This window comes from Folsomia candida, unplaced genomic scaffold (genome assembly GCF_002217175.1).
Source record: "Folsomia candida strain VU population unplaced genomic scaffold, ASM221717v1 Fcan01_Sc001, whole genome shotgun sequence".
In the NCBI taxonomy this organism is placed as follows: Eukaryota; Metazoa; Arthropoda; class Collembola; order Entomobryomorpha; family Isotomidae; genus Folsomia; species Folsomia candida.
This window is the reverse complement of record NW_019091193.1, coordinates 8839975-8861650: the sequence shown is the minus strand read 5'-3', so window position 1 is coordinate 8861650 and position 21676 is coordinate 8839975. Positions and strand designations below refer to the sequence as shown.

Here is a 21676-nt window from a genome sequence, read left to right as displayed (position 1 = left end):
GTATTAAGACCAATTTGTGGTCAAACATGAGTGTAAATGTCGTCAACAGAACAAATTATATATACACATTCATACAAACACAGTTTTGTGCAACAGAACAGATGCACCACATAATTATGGCAGATTTGCATCGAAGGTCGAAAACTGTTGGAAAATATTTAGACAACCCATTTCGGATTGACTTGGTCTCTGTTAAACTATCGCAAAGCGATGTGAGAAATGATTCGTTGCACAGTGCAGACGATTTTCAGATAAATGCTAAATTGATTAGTTGAAATCAATACGAGGCGAGTAAAGTTTCAATGAACATTTGTACACTCAAGGATTGTTTTTCATTAAATTTTTCATTAAATTCATCATTAATTTTATCAAATATTTAGAACTTATAATAAGTACCATCGGATTCCACCACATCTCATTCGCCACTTTGGGTAAAGGAAATGCCACATCTCCCTTGGGCCTTCGGATAACTGAAAGAATATGGTTCCCTAAAGTAAAATTAGCTAAATGACAAGCTTCTTCGTGCCAAAAACATAAATATGGTTTCACCAAAACTATGCGTATGATGGGACGGTTATTTTTTATCGGGTTGCAATAAATTTGGCCTACTTTTGGTATTGATACATTATCTCATTTCACGAGGGAGTGAATCATATTACAAAAAATGTCTTTATTGGTGTACATTTCAATTTAATGCGTGAATATATGCATAAATTACGCATACGTAAATTCGGACGAATGAACCAAATGGATCACTGAAACCTCAAAATGTCATAAAATCAGCCCAGTTGTGGAGGCAATTGTCCTGACATAAAAATAACAAGTCCACAGTTGTACGCGCATATTTATGCACTATGGTTCCGAACATTCTGTCTGGTTGAAAGTAAAACTTCTCTCTGGAATGCGTTCAGAAATGCATACCAATAATAACAGATAAATTATTGGGACGTTCATATGTGCATACGTGCATATATCTGGGCATCACTTTCCCAACCGAAGCCCATTAATATTGAGCCATCGTCAAATGCAGTTGTTGAGGTGCTCCATTTCACGGATTGGAACTAAAAATAATATTTTCGCTGAACATGAGAATTATAAATACAATACAAGTCAAGCAGGTAATATGTAGTGCATATTTGCATATTTATTATGTGCATATATACTGTCAATCAATTGAGAGTAGGCGTATGTACTTTTTTTAGTATGTAGAACAAGAGCTGCAGTTGGGATGAAGTTTTGTTTATATTTGGAGGAAGTAGATGAATGGAAATATAGTGAACTTGTTTATTTGCTTTTGTCTTGCGAAATTTTTGAAACTTTGCGATGATCTCAATGTGTCCCAACTCAGTATGAAAGTGAAAAGAATTGGTTCAACAAAAAACATACTCGAGACCAATGACCAAACTCGTGCATACCATTCGTTAATACAAAATCTCTAGTGTATTGGCACCATTAATTGTTTAGCCAAAATATCTCCGAGAAACGCCATTTCTACGGGAATTGCACCTTTTGCCACGCAAATGTTAATGTGACCTTTGCTGGTACAATCTGATTAGAGACTTGCTTCATATCTTTTATATCAAAATAAAAACAATGGAATCCTGAACTTCTATACCGCCAGTTTGCCATAATCATGACCATAATCTGGTAGTACCATGCTCATGGATATTCAATTCCCAAGTAAATATATAGCAACCTCATCCGTGCATCGTCATTCACAATATTTGCTTCTTGTACATAATCGAACTTGGAATAGTAAATCACTTCGATCTAACATTTCGATGTTGCTGCAAGAATTGCATTGGTTGCATCTTGATTGGATACTAACCATCTTGATATCCAACGCTCCGATCTATGCAGACTTGATCTGAAACAACTTGTTAACTAGATAGCACACTCTCAGCTTAATATAAAATGTTTATTAAATCAATATCGTCCCTTGTAAACACACGCAAAATATTTACTTTCAAAGTCTATTTCTTCTGCCTTGCAAAAGACTTGACAACATATTACGAGCAAAGTGAGGAAGATCGAGACCACTTTCCTTCATCCATCCAACTAACACGGATCTCATCTCATGCACCATCCAAGCTCACATCGCCTCAAGTTCTTTCGTCGTCGTCGTCGGAAGTGATCCATAAATCTGCAAAGTTCGTGACATTTTAAAACAAGCTTACACAAAACAATTTTAATGTGATTTACGAAAATAAAAAAACAAGATTTTCATAGAAAACTGAAACTGACACGTGTTTCCTTTGAGTTTTTTTAAACAAATTGTAAACAAATTTGCCAAATTGATGCAAAAAACACTTAATTGTTCAACTAATTGAAACTCTCGACAATGAAGGTGTTCAACAGTGGAGGTAGAATCCTTGTCATCGCCAGCATTTGGACATTCCTTATTACACTTTTCTCAACCGAAAGTCATGGCTGGCGACACGATAGACGTAAGTTAATTGACGTTGGCGTTTTTTTCTCGGTGAACCCGCTTATTGAATGCTTTTCTCTCTGCTAGTATTTGTAACCAATTTATTTTATTAGTATGTCTGTGTTTATGAATTCTAAGCAATTATTTGCAAATGATGTCTCGTGTCGACCTTTTTGAGACATTGTCGTACTTATGTATGTACGCATTTCAAATAATTTGGACAATGGCAGACTTATCTCTAATTTTACCAAATAGTTATGCAAAATAATTAGGTTACAGACAAAATAAATTATGGATGCAGCAAGTACTGCGCGTGCTGTATGCACCCAAAACACTTATTATTAGATAAGTAGATGCACTCCAACATTATACCGAGTTGGTTTCCTTTGCTCTTTATCTCAATTTGCATTTTCTAAAAGTGAAAAAATTGAGGTGTAAAAATGGTTTGAATGTATTTACAATAATAACAAGGCTTGGTTTATTCATTTTAATATCGGCAACTAATCTCATGACTTTGGTCGCAATGTAGAAATAATGCAACGTGATGTGAGTCATCCATGTGTATGCATGCATTCACAGTGTCTGCCATATGCAGTGTTATCACGCTATCTTGCTAAAAATGTCAGTTTGTACCCTATGGACCAAAGTGATAATTACTTGCACTAATTTTTATCATAATTAAAGTTTTGACTTTGCAGTTGACCTATTTGATCTTAAGTTGATAACGATGTGAGCAACTGCATAAAACTCGTGGGCAGTGGCTTTTTAACAGTTTTTTCTTCAATTAATGATGCCTCTGTGTATGCGTTATGTTAAACAACACTTGATTCTTTTTATATCTATCTCACCGCTACGCTGTTTACTAAAGCACTGACATGAACCTTACGATTGTCAACTAATTAATCAATTACTTAATTATAATTATGTTTCAAATAAATTAAATTATGCAGTAATACAGATTGTAATAGACGAAATCACTTAAATCATCATCTTTGATTTGAATTTAATCATTAATGTGTACATACATATTTCACTCAATGTAATAAAACTGCAATGTGTCATTTTGCTAATGGAGTCGATAGTGTGGCACAAAGTCGTAAATTCGCCCACTTACGCACATCCGATTCCAATTCCATAAACATTCCTCCAACATTTAACCTCTCCACTCAGCAACGCTGTAATTTATGGATAGTTAAAATCACCCTGGCATGAAGCGTTAAAATTAAACCATTAAAGTATTTAAAAACTGCTACCAACCAACAACTTATGTCTAAAAACAGTTTCGGCTGAATGGCTTCTAAGCAAAATTGTACAAGGCAGACGACGCTTCACTAAAAAACATCGACCTCGGCATAGAATATAATAAAGTGCTTTAAACTTGTATGTATCAAACCACTTGTGAAACGTTAATCAATGTTTTATGGGTTCGATTATCGTTTAAAACAAACATGTTGGGATAGAACTAATTGAAACAATTGGGCTACCTGGATTATTAACACAGAAGACTTCCTGGTTCAGATTGAATATGATTACATATGTTCCAGGAGATTGTGAATAATTAGTACTTTGATTGCCATTCATGCGCACATTAATATGTACAAATTCACATGTGCATATCAATTTACCAAGTACGAATTTAACTGATGTATATTATGCATTAAAATTGCATGCGTCGTCAATTTTTTCGACCGTAATTTGCTAATATTTAAATCAAAACGATACGTTTCGCATAAATGATGAGAGTTAATTAAGCTGGTTCATTAATATTTTCTGGCTTTTTTAGGTCCCCGAGTGTATGGGAACCGTATGCCCAAAAGTATGCTGCTCACAAATTCTCACAAGGTGCAAGAGAAAATCGTCAGTGCTCACAACTTGTTCAGATCCAATGTGAGACCAAAAGCATCAAACATGTTGGAAATGGTAATAAGAAGTATGATTTCGTATTCTTGAAAATATTTAGAATCGGCACTGTTTTTACCATAAATTCACTTATCCATTGTCTGCTTACAAAAATCGACGAATCCCACCATGCACTGTCAATTTGCATACTACTGACCATTAATGCAACTTCCCCGACATAGCCGAATGATTATAAACTTTTCGATTTATTGCCAATGTCCAAATATGAAAAGGGGACCTAATTGTTCAAGACAGGTAGTGACAACCATGAAATTGGATGAGGATTTTATGATCACTATTGTTATTTAGTTTGTCAAACAAGATTGGTTGGATAAGTTGCACAAGAAAATGATGTCTGACTACTTGTCTCTCTGGGCTTGTCTGTCACAAGCAATTATCGTTTATAGTTTGCAACGAACAAATTATTCGACTCCCGATCATGTAGTGATGTGGATACATTGTGATGTAAATATTTAGTTGTCTGTGACATTTTTCACTATTTTTATTACAGACGTGGCACTCTGGGGCAGCAAAAACGGTACGAGTATAAATTATTCCAAAATAATTATTGTATTGCATTTTTAGTTAAATTACTTTTAAAGGCACAAAAATGGGCAGAACAATGTGAACTCTTGACACATGATAATGCTACTGACCGATGGACTGAATTTTATGGGCCTTGTGGTCAAAATATTTTCGTGTCAACGCACAAAGTCCCTTGGTAAGCTGTAGTAAAACATTAAATATGCTTATGCTATTGCCTTCATAGTTAATGTTTTTGTCATAATTTGAAAGTATAATCGAAATTTATAGGTTCTTCGCTATCAAAACGTGGTATCTAGAACACCGTAATTTCACCTATGGCTCCCCCAAAAACGAACTTGGCGTCATAGGCCATTTTACACGTAATTCCGTTTTCATTTGAATTAAAAATTTTTATTGTGTACTTTTCTCAAAAACAAAAGCAAAGTTAGTAAGTTTGACTTTCAGAGCTGGTTTGGGCTACCTCGCATAAAGTAGGATGTGGATTTTCACAATGTAAAACATCAAAAGGAAAAACTTTTTACAACTATATTTGTAATTACTGCCCCGTGTAAGTCAGCAACGCAGCCAATCTAAAAGTCAATGACTATAAATAGTTGTAGATACAGAGTATGCATATGAGAAGACTTTCTCCAACATTTAAAATGCTTTTGTATTTTGCCAGTGGAAACTATATGGAGCTTCTTGGACAACCTTATAAACGCGGAACACCTTGTACCGATTGTCCCGAGAGTTGTAGCAAGGAGACAAAATTATGTACGCTAGGAACATTTATTTATTTTATTGAAATACTGGAAGTTTAGATAATGTGAATTATTATTTTTTGCATGCAATTTAGGTACAAATTCATGTCCATTTGCGGATTTGTGGGTCAATTGTGCGGACTTGGATGCAGGATGGCACGACTGGCTGTGCAAGGATAAAAGCAAGGAAGGAGTCCGCAGAAAAAAACACTGCCGAGCAACTTGTCATTGTAAAAATAAAATTGTAATGCTATTTCCCTCAAATCAAATCTCAACCATGCCAAATAATCGTTAAGATTAGTTAAAAATAATAGTTGCATATTTATGTATATGCACTTTCCAACGTTGCTGGCTCTTGTCTAAAGTTGTTTTTAGTAAAATAATTTTCAGACAATATTAAACTCAGGCCTTGTCAACTTTTCCATAATCAGCAAAAATTGTTATTACTTAATTTGAGGGTGTAACAATAATTGCTTTGCCATATTGATACTTATCGAATAATTAATGTAACCTACTTAAGTATAAATATATGTTTAGAGAGGATATTAAAAGAGAAAAAAACTGCCAAAAACTCAAAACTGAGGCAAAATTATGCAATAAATATATTATACCAAATATTCATGACGTGTGTAAAGGATGGATCAAGATGTTAAGGGAATACTTAACAGTCTTAATAAATAAAGTGCGTAATAAATTGTTTAACAATCGCGCAGGCTTCTTGACGAGAGACCTAATAAATTAGTGTAAATTTCTTGCATTATTATTTCGTATTTTAGGTAATGAAATTAGAAGCAGGACCGCACAAGGCATGGTCACTTGTGCGCTAAACCAAAACCCAAAGTCTGTGACCATGAACCATGAATGATGTGTGGCGTTGATCACCTTAACCCAACAGAAAAATTATGGTTTAGAAATTAACTTTTTAGCAGTGTTATCATATCGCTTCGTGAAACAGTTGCGGCGACTCATAGTGCTATGACTCACTATATTACTTGTACATGTACATATACTATTAAGTCTAGGTTTAAGCATTCGTATACAGAAGTACGCATATTATATCCATGTAATGTACATAGTAGGCAACGGTATACTAGATCTCACAGGGTTATGATTTCATGACCGTTTCAATTTCCGTATGATGATTGCAAAAACCAAAAGTAAACAACAGTTGTAATTGCAACGGTTATTTATAAGTCTTGCTTTATCTCATCATCATCATCATCAGATTTCTGCATTTGAAGATCCCAGAATATGAAATCTTCAGGAATAACATAGCGCAACTACAATTACAGCCCACCAATAAGCACGCAAACTTGCTATCAAGATCAAAAGCATGTCTTTAACTACGTTTTTGATTATTTCCTAACTACACATGTATACATAATACCTCAAATGCGCGTGATGAACAAATGTCAAGTCGGACTCATTAAACTCTTACATTTACTCTTACATATTTAGCTGCTGTACGACTTACTCATTAATTTGTATCGAAGATATCTTTGCGATTTATGACAATTAATTCTTAATGATCGTTATTAAAAGTACGATTAGTCCTCCTCAATCATAATCTGTGTGTTTCACAAGCGGAAAGACAGATTCACACGAGTGCATGGTTCCTGTGTGCCGCGCGGCTTCTTCTGTATTAACTCTTCGTCATGTTATCTTCTCGAAATCTTTGTTGCAAGACGGAGGGAGCGATTGAAATAGCTGGCAATTCGATTGTTGTGTCATCCATAAAGTCAGCGAAACAGAAAAAAGAAGAAGAGTGAAGATGATGATGAGCAAATTTTACCACACCAAACCAGACCACGCCAAAAAGTCTCATCTTAAAGATAATGTTCACCATTGCGGAATAATGAAACATGAAAAATGTAGTCGTGAGAGAAGTTTCATGCGCAGAATGTGACAGTGTGGAGTCGTCGTTGTCCCGTAATTTATTTTCATAAATAAATTGCTTTCGCAATTCTGAGCCACCAATTCTAAACAATAGAGGTCCATAATACATATGCAGTAAATAGTGCTCTATATGTACGTATGAAGGGAAACGGTTGAGATGATGTGGTGGGGCGCAGGCAGTATACGACATGTACTTACATACATAAGTTAACCAGGCAAGCACAACAAAATGTCCCGATGTGTGCAGAAGCGTTGTTGTGTTCCGTGCATGCAATTCCACGCTGGTAACCACAAAGCAGAGCAAAATAATCCCCTGTAAAGGAGGAATCATAAAGAGGAATCATATATAATTGCTGATCCTTCTGTGATTTCCACTGATGAGATGAGCTCAACTCTTTCAGGAGTTCAGGATGTGAATACCTGCTGCCGAATTCAGAGTACATACCTGAGAGTGGAATGGAAGTATTGTTACGTAATAAGTAATACCAGTTCTAAAATAAGTTGAACCTGAGACGTTCACATTTCCTTAAATTTCTTAAAATGAAGTGCCCAAGGCCTCGAAATTCTTTGTGCTGCAAGGGAGTAGTGAAAATATTATTTTTTGTAATTACGTTCTACTAAAAACCACGGAATCGACTTTATTTTTTGTGCTTTGTAATTCTATTACATCACAAACCTCCTCGTCACGAGTCATCTCCGGTGAAGAAATACAAATATACATACGTATCCAATTGATGAGTTTGAGCGAGAACTATAACCTCAAACTCAAATCAAAATCAGTGTCAATTTGCGAGGTGAGAGGTAAAATTGGACATCGCTTTGTGAGTTTGTAAGTTTAGTTTTGAGAAACTTGTGTAAAATTGAATCGTGTTATAACATCATGTTCTTAAGACAGTGTCTGAAAATTTAGAATTGTACAAATAAATCAGAGGTGAAAGTTCATATTTCGAATCCGTCTAAAAATTAAGACAACAAATATGGGAGAATTGATACCGTCCGACGAAATGCACTCTAAGGAGAATGAAGATCCACTGCAGAAACAAAATGTTAAAAAACCATCCGACGAGTTGAAACGGGATGGAATTCAGCAGAGCCTGCGCCAAGGGTATTTTAAGGTAAGTTTTGTCATCTATACTTTATTAAATTAACAAATTAATGTCTACATTGCATGCTACATATACAGCATCGCATAGGGAATTCTTTTTTGCCTTCGAACCATTAGTCCGGCATCTGTATGTGATTTCGAGGTTCACTGCCTGCTCATCCTCTCATTATCATTTCCTGGACAGGGCTCATCCTCAAATTATCATTTCGGGCTAGGGCGACCCCTTTAAATTTGTACATATTATGTTTGTACATATACTAACGTGTAATACAGCTGCATCAGTCATATTGCAGACCCCCTCAAGGGATGAAAATTACAAAAATAAGTGACTTAAACCATCATCAAAAATCAAAATTTTGCTCGGATTTTGAAAATTCTTGCATTTTAGAGGCTACCGATAGTTTCTGCCTCATATTAAATATCTCATGAGTTTGATACCATTACATGTCATTAAGTAGCTCTGAGACCAAGAAACTGCAAGAATTATCAAACTCCCAACAAAATAGAGTATACTTTTGAACAAGATTGGAATTGAACGATTTTTGTTTTAACATATTTAAGGGGATGTGTCAGTGTAATAGAGAGATTAGAATGACAAACGGACGGACAAGGACTGAGGACAGCTCGTGAGCTAGTAATGTCAATCTGACATCAATTTCGACAATGAGACCTGTGTTTTTCAATTTTATTACATGTAAACTACCGATACGAAATACAACCATGTCAAATTTCACTTTCTACGAGAATTTTCAAAAACCAGTGGGCATCACCTACAGGGTTCCATAATTTGGCCATTATGCTGGGCCCTATCGTTTTTAATTTCGTACTCAAATACGACCATTCTAGCGTTCCACCAGAATTTAAAATATTCTGCACCAACGATCCCACCCGATTCACATGACCCACGGCGCTGACGCCACCTGAGGTCTATAACTTGACTGATTTTCCTATTTTCGAACTTGTTCATCTTTTGGCTTAACTAATCAGTGTATTTTCATATCTTCCCCATCTATGTATTTCGAGGAACGAACCGACGACACGACAATAATCCCAGAGTCGGGCTAAATACTTTTTTTTGCAATTGTACCATAGTCGTATGGACATGATGCGAGGAACGAAAATATCCTCATGAAAATAAGGTCAAGCATTATGTCTCTTTTGCATATATTCATCTGCTCACAATACTTCAATTTCGCTCTATAATACAAGTAAACCAAATTTATTCCATAGTTTAAAAAATGTCAATGGCATGTCATTTAATCCTCGTTCCGTCATTGTCGCCAGGAGTCAAACTGGATTGATGTGATGCAGAAGAGTGACCATGCAACCTAAAAATATACGTAGCCCTATAATAAAGACACAGTCTCATCCCCCAACCATCAACAATACGCTTATAAACATACATATCAAGAGCAAAATGTTTGTCTCATCCTGCGCATTTCAATGCCTGCTTCAAAATATTCAGATTGTATCTCTGGGTATTTGTGTATTTTTGTAAAACAGGGTGAGGTTTACTAGCTTGTCCAACGCCAACGATGCGTGACAACCATATACATACTTTTAAACAATGCTTTACGTACGCCAACTCAAAACTTTACCATTAAATATTGCCATGAAATGATCCTCCCCCATTTTATTTGTGTTCCCTGCTTCCACACGGCAGTGGCATCAGTATGGCAAATAACACAGGTTGTGCAAGTGTACATACGTATGTACACAGTGCAGGCAGTACCCTTCGGCCCTCATAAACAGACTCACTATTTGTTGTTAACTTGCTATATCGAGGCACGGCGTTATTACAATAATTTTATTTCCATCATCCGTCGACGCAGTCTTTGTATGTGTGACGAGGAGATTGACGAAGGAAACGCCAAAAAAAACTCACTACTAGACTAAATACCATCACATCAACTAAATAAGTCCCTCTTATCTTAATAATCATGCGATGCAGTGCTTGTTGCTTACTCATTCACTGCCCATCATAACGTAACGAAAGGTTTACAAATCCTGTGTCTAAAGTTTGAGATTTATCGTACCTTGCATCCTGTCTTTAATTTTTTCGACACAAATAAAGCTCATAGCAAGACATTGAAGTGGTGGAATTAAAACTTGGGCTAAATATTGTCTTAAAATCCAAGCAAGGGAAAACAACAAAGAAATACTCGGTCTCAGGCTGCCTTATTGTGTTTTGGTCCACTTCAGTCCGTGCTGTGCAGAGGATTGCTTATGGTCTGTTGCGGCGTTTCATTCCCTTATCAGCAAATCTCATCTTTCTTGTCACAATCAGTTTTCACCACAAAAATACATACATACAAATTTGTGAGTGAGTGAGTGAAGATTCATTTAAAAACACAATAGTTCTCCGTCTTTAAAATCACTTCTCATTTCAAAAATTTGTGAAGGCATTCAGTGACATGCAATGGATATACGTAGTGTATTTAAAATGTGTTAACTGTGAAGGACAGCTAGACGTCACCCATCTTGTGACCCTGATATTCAGTGCAGTGTAATTTCACAATTTATTTGCAAGTGCTTCATGGGTGGATTCATTAAAGTTTTTAATTGTAACACGATTAGTTTTCATACAAAATAACGAGAAAACGCCCGAAAAATTTGCATGATTGAACAAACCTTCCATCATTTGTGACAAAGGAAAGTTTATAATTTTTCTAGTTGTACTTCACAAGTGCTGATTGAAATCAGGACACCAAACAAAATGTAATTTGTGAAAAAATTCATGCAAACGGTTTCCATAAATTATTTCTGGGAAAGATGATTGCATTGGAGGATGTGGATGAAACACGTTTTCGAGTGGCATCCGTACATCCGAAAGTTTTATGGAATTGGATAATGTGATGATGAGACTTGATAAATAGCGCAAATTAGTGTAATTTGGCTCCGCATTTGTTAAAGTTGGCAAGACATAAATTTGAATACTTATGAACAAAGGACACTAATGAGTATGAAAATGGGAGAGAGTGAAGCATATTCTATGCAAAGTTTCAACACCTTCGTAAACACCCAGTCGAGGAAAGGAGGAAATTACTTTAATAATGAGACTGACGGAAAAAAGTACAAACTGCGATTAAAATTTGATGGGGCATGTGTTCTTGAAGTTGTACGGTTAAATGGAGGTCACTTCCAGGTTGGTAAATTTAATTATGCAATTACGTACATATGTAATTCATTATTCTGCATGAAATACTTGCTGTCACCTCTATTTGCCCGTAAATACATATAAATACGATGGTTCATTGCGTAATTACCTATTTAGTAAATGACAATCAACAAGCACATTTCCAACATTATTACTGCATGTACTTATTTATGTTAATATTGTGAACAATCAAAAGACAAATTCATCCCTTTACATTTTATTTTTTAAAAGCTGCGAATGCATAACAATTCTTCTACTCTGTTCGTAACAATGAAAAAAGACAATAAGAACTGCAAGGGTTGTTGCTTACTCATTTCCGGGAAGCAGTTTTTCTTAAGAATTAAAGTGGTGTAATTTTGATTAGTCACTCCCTGGAGATCTTTAGGCCGATTTGACCTTAAGTTGAGGACAGGTTCATTGCATTCTTTTTTTTATATAAATGCATTGTCAGACGACTTTCATTGATTAGTAATTTAAGTTATGGAGTTCATGTTTTTTTATTATTCATGATGCATTTTATGATTAATTCTTTGTTTCAGAATCTCACTCACTTGGATATTTCTGGAAATTCTGCAGAAAAATTGGATTTGAGAAGTCTGAACCGTTTGGAGTGGTTGTGTTGTGCCAACAATAACCTGGAAGTCCTTTTGCTTTCAGGAGCATCGCTAACGTACCTTGACTGCTCGTACAACAGTGAGTGCCAGTAAAAAACAAAGGGCCGTGTAGCCAATGAACCATATACCAGAGGTATTGTTAACCTTACTTTTTGGAAATTTTACAGATTTGCTGTCAATCTCCGTAGGTAAGGTTTTTCAATAAATTATTTGCATACAAAATTTAAATTACCACTGTGCATTGTGTTTTTATTCCATAGATCCTCCGCCTAACAACTTGTCTACGCTTCAAGTTTCATTGTAAGTCTGGCATTTTAAAACTGAGCTTGAATTTGGGTTGAGAGATGAGAGAAAGTACATACATACGTAATTGTATTTATAATGTGCACTGATAAATTGGTGATAAATCATACGCATGATGTGCTAATTTCTCTGATTAAAGTTTCTTTCCACTGAACCACATTATTTTAATGGCTGAGTTGTTTATCTTTAATAATTTAATGCTCGTTGTTTCGCACATTAATGTATTTTCGTGATAATAATCATAAAACTTACTTGTGCATATTTCATTTGTTAAAGCAACAACTTGGAGGAGCTTCCCAATTGGTGTTGGATAGTACCAGAGCTTTTCTCCGTCCAAGCGTCTCACAATCGGCTTCGTCAGGTTGACTGCAAATTTCAAAATTCATTGTCCAACCTTCCCGTACGTGAACTATATTTGCATTGTAAGTTTGTTATTCGACAGTGTAACTTGAGAATCTGTTGAACCGGGAATGTAACAAGACTGTAATTTTTTTTATACGCACATGTCATGGTTGTGCTCAAATAATTAGTCAGTTTATTTGTCAATGTTTATTAGTTAGTAAAGTAGTCAGTTTTAAGTCAAACATAGATTAGTCAAAAACATAAAGAAAATGTCATGTCGTCACTAGGTCATACACCAAATAGCAATAAAAGACAGTCTAGTGAAAATTTAAGTCCAGTGCCTACGAAAAGAGACAACGTTTTAAGTAAAATTAAAAATTCGACAATATCCTTGTGTCAAAGTAGGGGGTCGTATAAAGTTCAGTATTGGTTGAATGTGACTAGCAAAAAAAACTTATCTCTAAGAGTGAGCACAGTAAGTGGAATAAATAATGCGAAAGTTTGTCAAAGTTATACTCCAGTGCAAGGAAAAGAAAATATATATACTTATACATACAAACCAGGACCTGAATTTCAATTGCTATATGAAATAAACTTAAAAGAGACAATCGATAGTGATAACCACTTATCTCAATTTGGTGCGGAAGCATATTCTTATTTAATTTCTAGTCTTTGGGAATATCAACATGGCTGTGATCCTGAAAAACATTTACCATTATATGAGAATAGTAAAAATACTAAAGACTGTCATCATGCTCGACATTGGGAAAACAATACAAAATTTGGACAGATTTTAGATGAACTACTACATATGGATAGTTTTAAAATAGTAATTAGTAAAGAATTACACAAAGTATTTGACAAATTAGAAATAACTTATCACTCTTTTTATCAACTAGAGTGCAATAGACAATCACTCGAACAGTTTGTGAATGATCCGAATAGGTCAGCTTTATACTCACCAAAAATCAATCCAAGATCACTACTTAAAATTGAGTCTTTCTCGTGCCGTGTTTGTGGCTTAAAATACCAAAGAAGCATTGATTTAAATCACCATATAACAAAAGAACACCCGAATGAACCGAAATTGACCTGTGACATGCTTTACCCAGTTTGCATCTCTTGAAGCAAAACAATTACATGACAATAAGCATGCCTTGAAATTTGAATGTGCAACATGTCTTGTCCCATTTTCGTCTACTTATTCCAGAGATGTACATGTCAGACGAAAAAATTGCAAAAAGCCTTAACGATTTTCATCATTCTGTTGACAGGCAATAAAATCGAGTTCGTGTCAAAAGATTTCATTCAGAGAGCAACAAGGTAAGAAGAAAATGTCAAAAAGTTTAGATTTTAGATGTAGAAAATATTTTTGGGTGACAAACGAAATTTATATGCTTATTGTATTGATAATAAAAAATAACGAGGTCCAATTTTGGGTTGAATATTGAGTTAAAGCAAAAAATTATTATTTTTTGTGTCAGTCAGTCGCAGCGTTGAACATTTTTAATTAACAGCTCTGTAAATACTTATATTGCGTGCCGTTTCATGGGATTCACTTTTCCTGTCACGATCATCCCAACTGATTCCATTCATTCCAACGACATGTCGCATTTTTCAACTGAAACAATGAACGGTGTTCCTAATTCGAGTACAATAAAGGAAAGCTTTCAATTTATTATACTCATCCAATTCTTTATATAAAAGACTTGCCTTTCAAGAAAAATATTATTGCTTTGCCATATGCCACTCAAAGTGACAAATTTAATCCAACTCTACTTATGAAATTTCATCACATCTTTAAAAATGGGCAAATGTAAGAAAATGAAAGTTGAAAATTTAATATCATTAATTGTTTGCAGACTGAAAATCCTCAACTTGAGTCGAAATATGATCGAGCACATGCCAAATTTTGGGAAGAAATGTCCAGTTAATGAATTATACATGAGCCGGAATAAACTTCAGGATACGCACGAGAAAGATTGCTTAGAGTTTTTATCCGAATGTGGTCAACTAAAGAGGTTACACTTGGGTTACAATAAAATCGAACACATAAATGACAGGTGCGTATCATGCGTAAACTTTGTAGATGACATTAAATTACCGTGATGTTTATTTCTAATTTCTTGAAAAAAATGCAGATGTATCTCAGTTTGGAGGAACCTGGAGGAATTGATACTCTGTGGAAATCGTATTAGAACCCTTCCAGCCAAAATATCTTCGCTGACAAGTCTGCGAGTACTTCGTGTCCACTCCAACAGTTTGGAAACTGCTCCAAATCTAACCAAAATGCAGTCGTTGAAAATGGTCGATTTGTCGCATAATGTTTTAAGGAAAATCAATCTAGAAACTTTAATTTCGGGCGGAAATTTAACATACCTTGATATTTCATGCAACGAGCGGCTCAGTCTAAATGCAGAAAAACTTAGTACACAAAACCAAAAGTAAGTCGTCAAAATAAAATCTAAATAAATAAAGAGAATTTTAAATGATTAAACTTTTGAAAAAATGCACTTGCAGAAGGCCGATGAATCTCGTTGAAGTGACGCACCCTCGAAAAAGACAAAGTATTAGGCAAAACGAAACCAGAGACTTTCCAGCAAACCCACCTTGGGAGATTGGATTTTCAGAATTACCAGATCGAAATCTTGTCCTGAGTGTTAGCCAGTATCGAGACATTAATATATCCAACGGACAAGAAGCCCTTTTCGGTCTATTCGACGGCGGTGATGGGAACTCGGCTCCAAAATATATTTCAAAATCTATTGCAAAAATATACGCTGAAGAGAAAAATATTGAAGAAACTCATGGATTTTCGCTCAAATATACACTCCTCAATGCCATTAAGTATGTACAGTAAAAAGTCTCTAAAATGATATCATTCAATAACAGTTGTTCTACTTTCACTCTAGATCAATCAAACAGCAAGGATATTCTCGACCTTTGCAAGGAATTTTGTGCTTATTGTCCAGGCATGAAGATCCCTTGTATCCAGGAAAGTTGTCGTTCTATCTGAATTTGGCCATGGTTGGTGGTATTCGATGTCTTTTAGTCGAGTCGGGAAAGAAGCTTACTCGTTTGACGGACATAACGGAAATGGGACTTGAGAATCAACAACAAATAAAAAATTCGGACGGCAGTGAGCCTTCAAGTTATGATAACAACAGTGAGACCAGCTCCACCCAATCAGCAAGGAGCAATTCCAATGAAAACAATTTGAATGAGAATATTCCAGACCCAAAAGTGCTATCAATCCCGTTGTCGACAAATGCTGAATTTCTTATTATTGGGAACCACAGTGTTTGGAATTACGTCAATGAACCCGAGCTTATCGAAGAATTGGAGACACATCGTCACAAGAAAAGTGTTCTAATTGCTAAACGTCTCGCAGACATGGCACAAAGTCACACTTGCAAACAAAGTATTAGTTTGATTGTTGTCAAATTCAAATGGCACGTTTCAACTTCCTCCGTCATTCGAGCCGTTGAGGGACATGGCATTGGGAACCACAAAGCTAATAAGTTCTCACCTTCCTCTGGGGGAGATTTAGGTCCGTTAAGTTATTACAGTGGTTCATCCGAGGTAATTTCAACTTTAATTTATTATTTATTTAGGACAAAAAAAGTTTTGTCTTTCAGTGTAATGTTTTCTATCATTTTTATCCTGCTAGGAGTACTCGGAACCCAACCCTCTGATTTCCGTGATCACCCCGGATAGTGCTATTGACACGGATAGGTCTTCCGGTGCAGGAAGTGTGGGTAGCAATGGAGGGTCCACCAAAAGTGCATCTACAAATGCAAGCGATCATAAAATTACAAGACCAAGGTTTTCACAAGATTCAAAGGAACGCAATCACGAAGTGTCCTCCAGCAAATCTACTCACAGCGATAGAACCCTTAAATCGTCTCTTGACAGGGAAGATGATCAAGCTTCTTTAGCAAACACTTCCGTGTCTCACATGTCAGTAGAACAATTCTGCGTTTGGGAGTACATGCTGGAGCAAAATGCAAAAATGTTATTTAAAAAGGAATTGGACACGTTGTCCAAGGCCAAAGGTGTATTTGCACGAAATCAAAAGTTGCGGAAATCAGTTCATTTTCCTTACCAGCAGCCAGGAAATGCAGTTACTGCACCTGCCCCATCAGATTCAGTACAACAACATGGTCACAAATCCTCACAAAATCTTCATCCTAATTCTAACAATCGAACGCCTGGATTTTACACGCTCAGCAAAGCCAAATCCTTATCACACTTATTCGGAGCTGAGCCAACAAACACTAACAAAATCGTTGTCCAGTCGGAACCCCCATTTCCTCCGCCAAAGCCAACAAAGCCCTCCAGATTTCCAATCTTTGGCAATGGGAACACATCGGCTGGATTTCTTGGTAGCGTTCGCTCTAGTGCGAGGAGAGCGATTTTGGGTGGCCCAAATGCGGCATATTTCAGCAGTTCTCAACGCCAGGCAAATATCCCACCCATCCAAGATTCACAGGAAATTCAAGAAGTTCGAAATTTTGATTCTATCGAACATGAAGGCAGATTGAAACGCTATTGGGAAAATAAAATTACGGAATTGTAACACCACACATACATTAAAATATGTGTATTTGCTTAGTATTAGTATTCCATATACAGTTATATACAGTTAAAGTGCAAAATATCTAGCTTATAGTCATAAATGTTGTAATCAAAATGCATTTGGGACGTTAATTGAATACTAGTTTACCAAACAAGCCAAATAAATGATCACTAAGCATGGAAAATATTCTCATGTGTAATTTCTCCTGGTCGTCAAAAAAAGAAGCAGCGGAACTAGAGTTACTAGAGTCATAAACATTATACATTATTACTAAACATATGAAGGAAACGAAATAATGGAAACAAACATTCATATCAGATTGGGAACACAATATCTGTGGAAAAATTCGAAAATTATGTGACAAGGGCAATTCTTTGAACTTTAGTCTTCAGAGAGATAAGGTGAGCGGCGGCGTCACAATTTTCTCTAATTTGTTATGGTCGCTTGTACTTTCTAATAATGCATGAATACGTACTAAAATTTTAGAGACTTGTTCATCTTCATCTCACCTCATGTGAAATGACGAGCAGCTCAATCATTTTTATATGAATCTTAAATGGTTAAAACTGTCAGAAACTTTCAAATACTGTATCTCTGCAAATCAAACTCAAATTGTACGTCTAGATCGATAATGTGTTTTAATTGTGCATTATTGGTTTATTTATTATTTGCTTAGTAAACTGAAAATGCATGTAGTCGATGTGCATATGTATGTACATATTCACCTGCGTGTTTCGTTTCAGTTAGCCAAAACCTGAATGTCCAATGACATTTAGACATTAAATAAGTATTTTTCTCGCTATAAAATCTGAAACACATCTTCTGACATGCACAGCAATGAAATTTCAAATAATTATCATCTTTTGCCGTGAACATAACTGTCTTGTCTCTTACAAAAATCTTATCCAACGAGATTGACCGGCTGCTGCAATCTGCTGCATCATTTATTTCTTTAAAAAATTCAAATGAAATTTTATGGTGGAGCAGGGCAGAAAATGAGACGGAATTTTTCAATCGAACAAAAGGTTCTTAAGGTTTTCCTGCGTTTTTTTTCTAGTAGATAAATCTCATCACTGTCTGAAACAAATGAATGTGCAGCTTAAAAAGTGAGACAGATTTTCACAATCCGTATTTCCACCACAAAAAATGCATATATACGTATATACATTTAAGCACATATGTACATACACACACGGCACGCTAAACAGCAAATAATTGAATTAGTTGTTAAATTCTAGAGCCACGGAGTTCAAGAGGTGACTCATTTGGATTTAAGTATTGGTCCTAATCCTACATAATCTAAACAAGGCCAACATTTGAGTTTGATTTAGATCAATTACCTATATCCTATGTATCTACGGCATATACTGAATAGTAGTAAATTCACATATGGCATGGCAAGCACACAAGAAAGGGTCCAACAACATATACGCAATTATGATGAGTTTCGAGTTGCACAACAATGGGATGTGTTTAGAATTTTAAAACGCTCTCAATTCCGGTCTGCGTCTGGTTTTAGAGCCTCGAGATGAAAACAACAATAATCGAATTTATGCTTAATGCATCCAATACGTTTGCTTACTTGCAATCCTTAGGCGTACAAAATAGCCTTTCCCAAGTTTCTTGGTAGTTACATATTGCAATAAGGGCGCAGCACTATTAGTTCAGTGGCTTTTCAACAGTTGATAATAATCAGATCCGAACCAATGAATGACGGGGGCACAATGGAATATTTATCGAAATAATCATCATTACTATTATTACATTGACTAAAGTCATAAGGTCGCATTTTTTCTTTTGACTGTTCCAATGCATAAGTGGAGCCTCAAATTTAAATTAAAGTTTTATCTGGTCTTATTCTTTGTCAATTGTTGAGGTTTGTGCGTACCTCCATTATCCCCATGCACCCAAGCATATGTATGAGTAACAAATTAAAATTTATGTATGCGCCTAATAAATTCTTGACTTGAAGTTGACTTATTGAGTACAATTTCTGATTGTTATTTCGATTACGAGGTCAGTTGGCAATGAAGTCATTGGACAGCAGACTTAAACGACATTTAATTTTAATCTTAAATTACAGTCAACTGAATTGAATGTTATTCGAATTAAGCATGACAAAGAATATTTATGTGCACATGTACATATGTGTGCATACTTTTTAAAATATAAATCAAATATTGATTAAGAAATTGCTGTGTTTTCTAATAGTGACATTAATTGGTTCAGCTCTGATTCCATCTCCCACAATAAATAATTTGTTACCTCCAATGGCACTTATGTTTGTATAGAAAGATGCATATCTGCATAATATATGTGGCCATAAACAAACACGACCTTGATTGAATTTTAAAAAATCTGAATTTGTGCTTCATATCCCTTGAATTTTTTGCAAAAATTTCAATTATGTACAACGTCAGAATTGAAATTCAACATCAGAGATTGATGTTCTACTAATTTGCCTACTTTAATTTTTCTCAAAAACAAACTTTGCATTTGTTGCCTGTGCACAGTGTCTGATTCATGTATGACTTGATTATATTGTTCAAATAAATAAAATAATTTTAAATTATGGTAAATGGAAACCACACACTTATGCTGGTGTTAAATTAGTTTGTTAAAACTGATCTATGTGCCAGGAACACGCAAATCCTGTTGGTTGTAGATGAAATAGGTTACGATTTCAGGTTTCAGTCTTGGGATGCTGATACAACACATACAAATTTATAACCCGTTTTGCATGCAGTTTTATAGATATTCATCTCTCTGGTGGGTTCTTAAATACTTTGAAGGAGAGCTTGTCACCGACAGAATGACCGAGTTTGATACCCTTTGAGTAGTAGTTTACCAACTAACTATTTCAACTAACTAACTCAACTTTTTGAAATTTTGAGTTTTTCGAAGACATGTCCAATATTTTCGAAAATGCAGATTTTTTAAAATTGAGCTTGATGCCGGATACAATACAACAAATTAGGAAACAAACAAGAAAAAAACTCGAAAACTATGCAAATCTTTCGGGGAAAATTATGCAATTCTTTCGGTTGGGGGGCGGGGCGGCTTTTGAGGGCGGGGGGCAAATGGGGCCATGAAATAAAACTTTACTTTTCGTACACTCACCTAAATAGTACTGCCACATATCTAAAGGGCATTAAAATCTGTGAGTCTATCGGTGACAAGCTCTCCTCCTGAGTGCAGCCAGTATTGTAATCAAAAGCCTCGAATTCTTTGTGTGGCATTTCTTTCAACATAAGCTAAAAATGTAGGAGAGCACTTTATTTCGATGCAATTCGATTCGTTACTTTTGATACATGAGTACATTCAATTTATTTCCTCGGGAGAAATGAATGGCAAATCGGCGACTCGAATTACACAGTCTCGTCCATCATGAGAGGAACGAAAGGTGTCTGAACTGTCTTCATCACAACTCATTCATTATTCAAATTAAGTTTGGCAATTTTAGGTGTGATCTTGGCAAAAGTACGTATGTGAACCTTGCATTCCAATCTCTTATGTTGCCCACCATGTAAAAACCACAGCTCAACGCTAGCAAAAACGCCAATGTATATTTTATTGGGTTCTTCATTTTTAGCATGCATACACACACATACATATGTTTACATATGAAGGTAATTATAAAATTCCGACTCATATTTCATATTGTCATAAATACAATGTAATAAAAATTAATTTAAAGTTAATTACACCAACCACAACGATTATACTACTGCATATGTGCGTACATATAGTCCCCATAAGCGTGTGGTAATGATGATGATATGAATGACCATCATCTTCATCATCGTCAGAAATATTGCACATTATACGCGTTAGTGCCTGCTACTTGCAAGTAATGGAGCATTGTATGTAAATTGCAGCCGACAATTGACATTCCACTGGTGCAAAATACAAGTGGCGTTGAGATTAACACACATTAATCCAGCTTGGAATGCGATATAATACTGCTTGAGCAGAATTTAAGCTCATTATCGTAATTTATAAGGAGATCCCTCACTCTTCTGTGGAGGAAATAGTTAGATCCATGCTGGGATCTCTGTCTCTCTTCT

At 35.5% G+C, this 21676-nt stretch overlaps 2 protein-coding genes and 1 long non-coding RNA gene across 7 annotated transcripts; 2 read left to right on the top strand and 1 right to left on the bottom strand.

Annotated features, from left to right (window-relative positions):
* Positions 1–1899: 1899 nt before the first annotated feature.
* LOC118436007 lies at positions 1900–13041 on the bottom strand. Its single transcript, XR_004835122.1, has 2 exons — positions 12941–13041; positions 1900–2143 (listed from the first exon to the last, which is right to left on the bottom strand). It is a non-coding gene; the product is annotated as an uncharacterized LOC118436007 (long non-coding RNA).
* LOC110863640 (cysteine-rich secretory protein 2) lies at positions 2030–6323 on the top strand. 2 transcript variants are annotated; one of them, XM_022112994.2, is made up of 8 exons: positions 2030–2447; positions 4212–4348; positions 4839–4865; positions 4930–5048; positions 5141–5232; positions 5318–5420; positions 5535–5626; positions 5709–6323. In XM_022112994.2, exons 1-8 carry the CDS (start codon positions 2342–2344, stop codon positions 5906–5908), a joined length of 876 nt encoding a protein of 291 aa, XP_021968686.1. In that variant the 5' UTR covers positions 2030–2341; the 3' UTR covers positions 5909–6323. The 2 variants fall into 2 exon arrangements, with proteins under 2 accessions (XP_021968686.1, XP_035708608.1); XM_035852715.1 differs by lacking the exon at positions 5318–5420 and having other exon boundaries at positions 2137–2447.
* Positions 7944–17795, top strand: LOC110863112 (protein phosphatase PHLPP-like protein). Of its 4 annotated transcripts, none has more exons than XM_035852696.1 (11): positions 7944–8624; positions 12311–12464; positions 12553–12573; positions 12646–12685; positions 12965–13110; positions 14305–14353; positions 14893–15093; positions 15172–15474; positions 15551–15877; positions 15943–16612; positions 16701–17795. In XM_035852696.1, the coding sequence occupies exons 1-11, from the start codon at positions 8487–8489 to the stop codon at positions 17607–17609; spliced, it is 2958 nt and encodes a 985-aa protein (XP_035708589.1). In that variant the 5' UTR covers positions 7944–8486; the 3' UTR covers positions 17610–17795. The 4 variants fall into 4 exon arrangements, with proteins under 4 accessions (XP_035708589.1, XP_035708586.1, XP_035708602.1 ...); XM_035852693.1 differs by lacking the exon at positions 7944–8624 and adding an exon at positions 10586–11759; XM_035852709.1 differs by lacking the exons at positions 7944–8624; positions 12311–12464; positions 12553–12573; positions 12646–12685 and having other exon boundaries at positions 13028–13088.
* The last annotated feature ends 3881 nt before the right edge of the window (positions 17796–21676 follow it).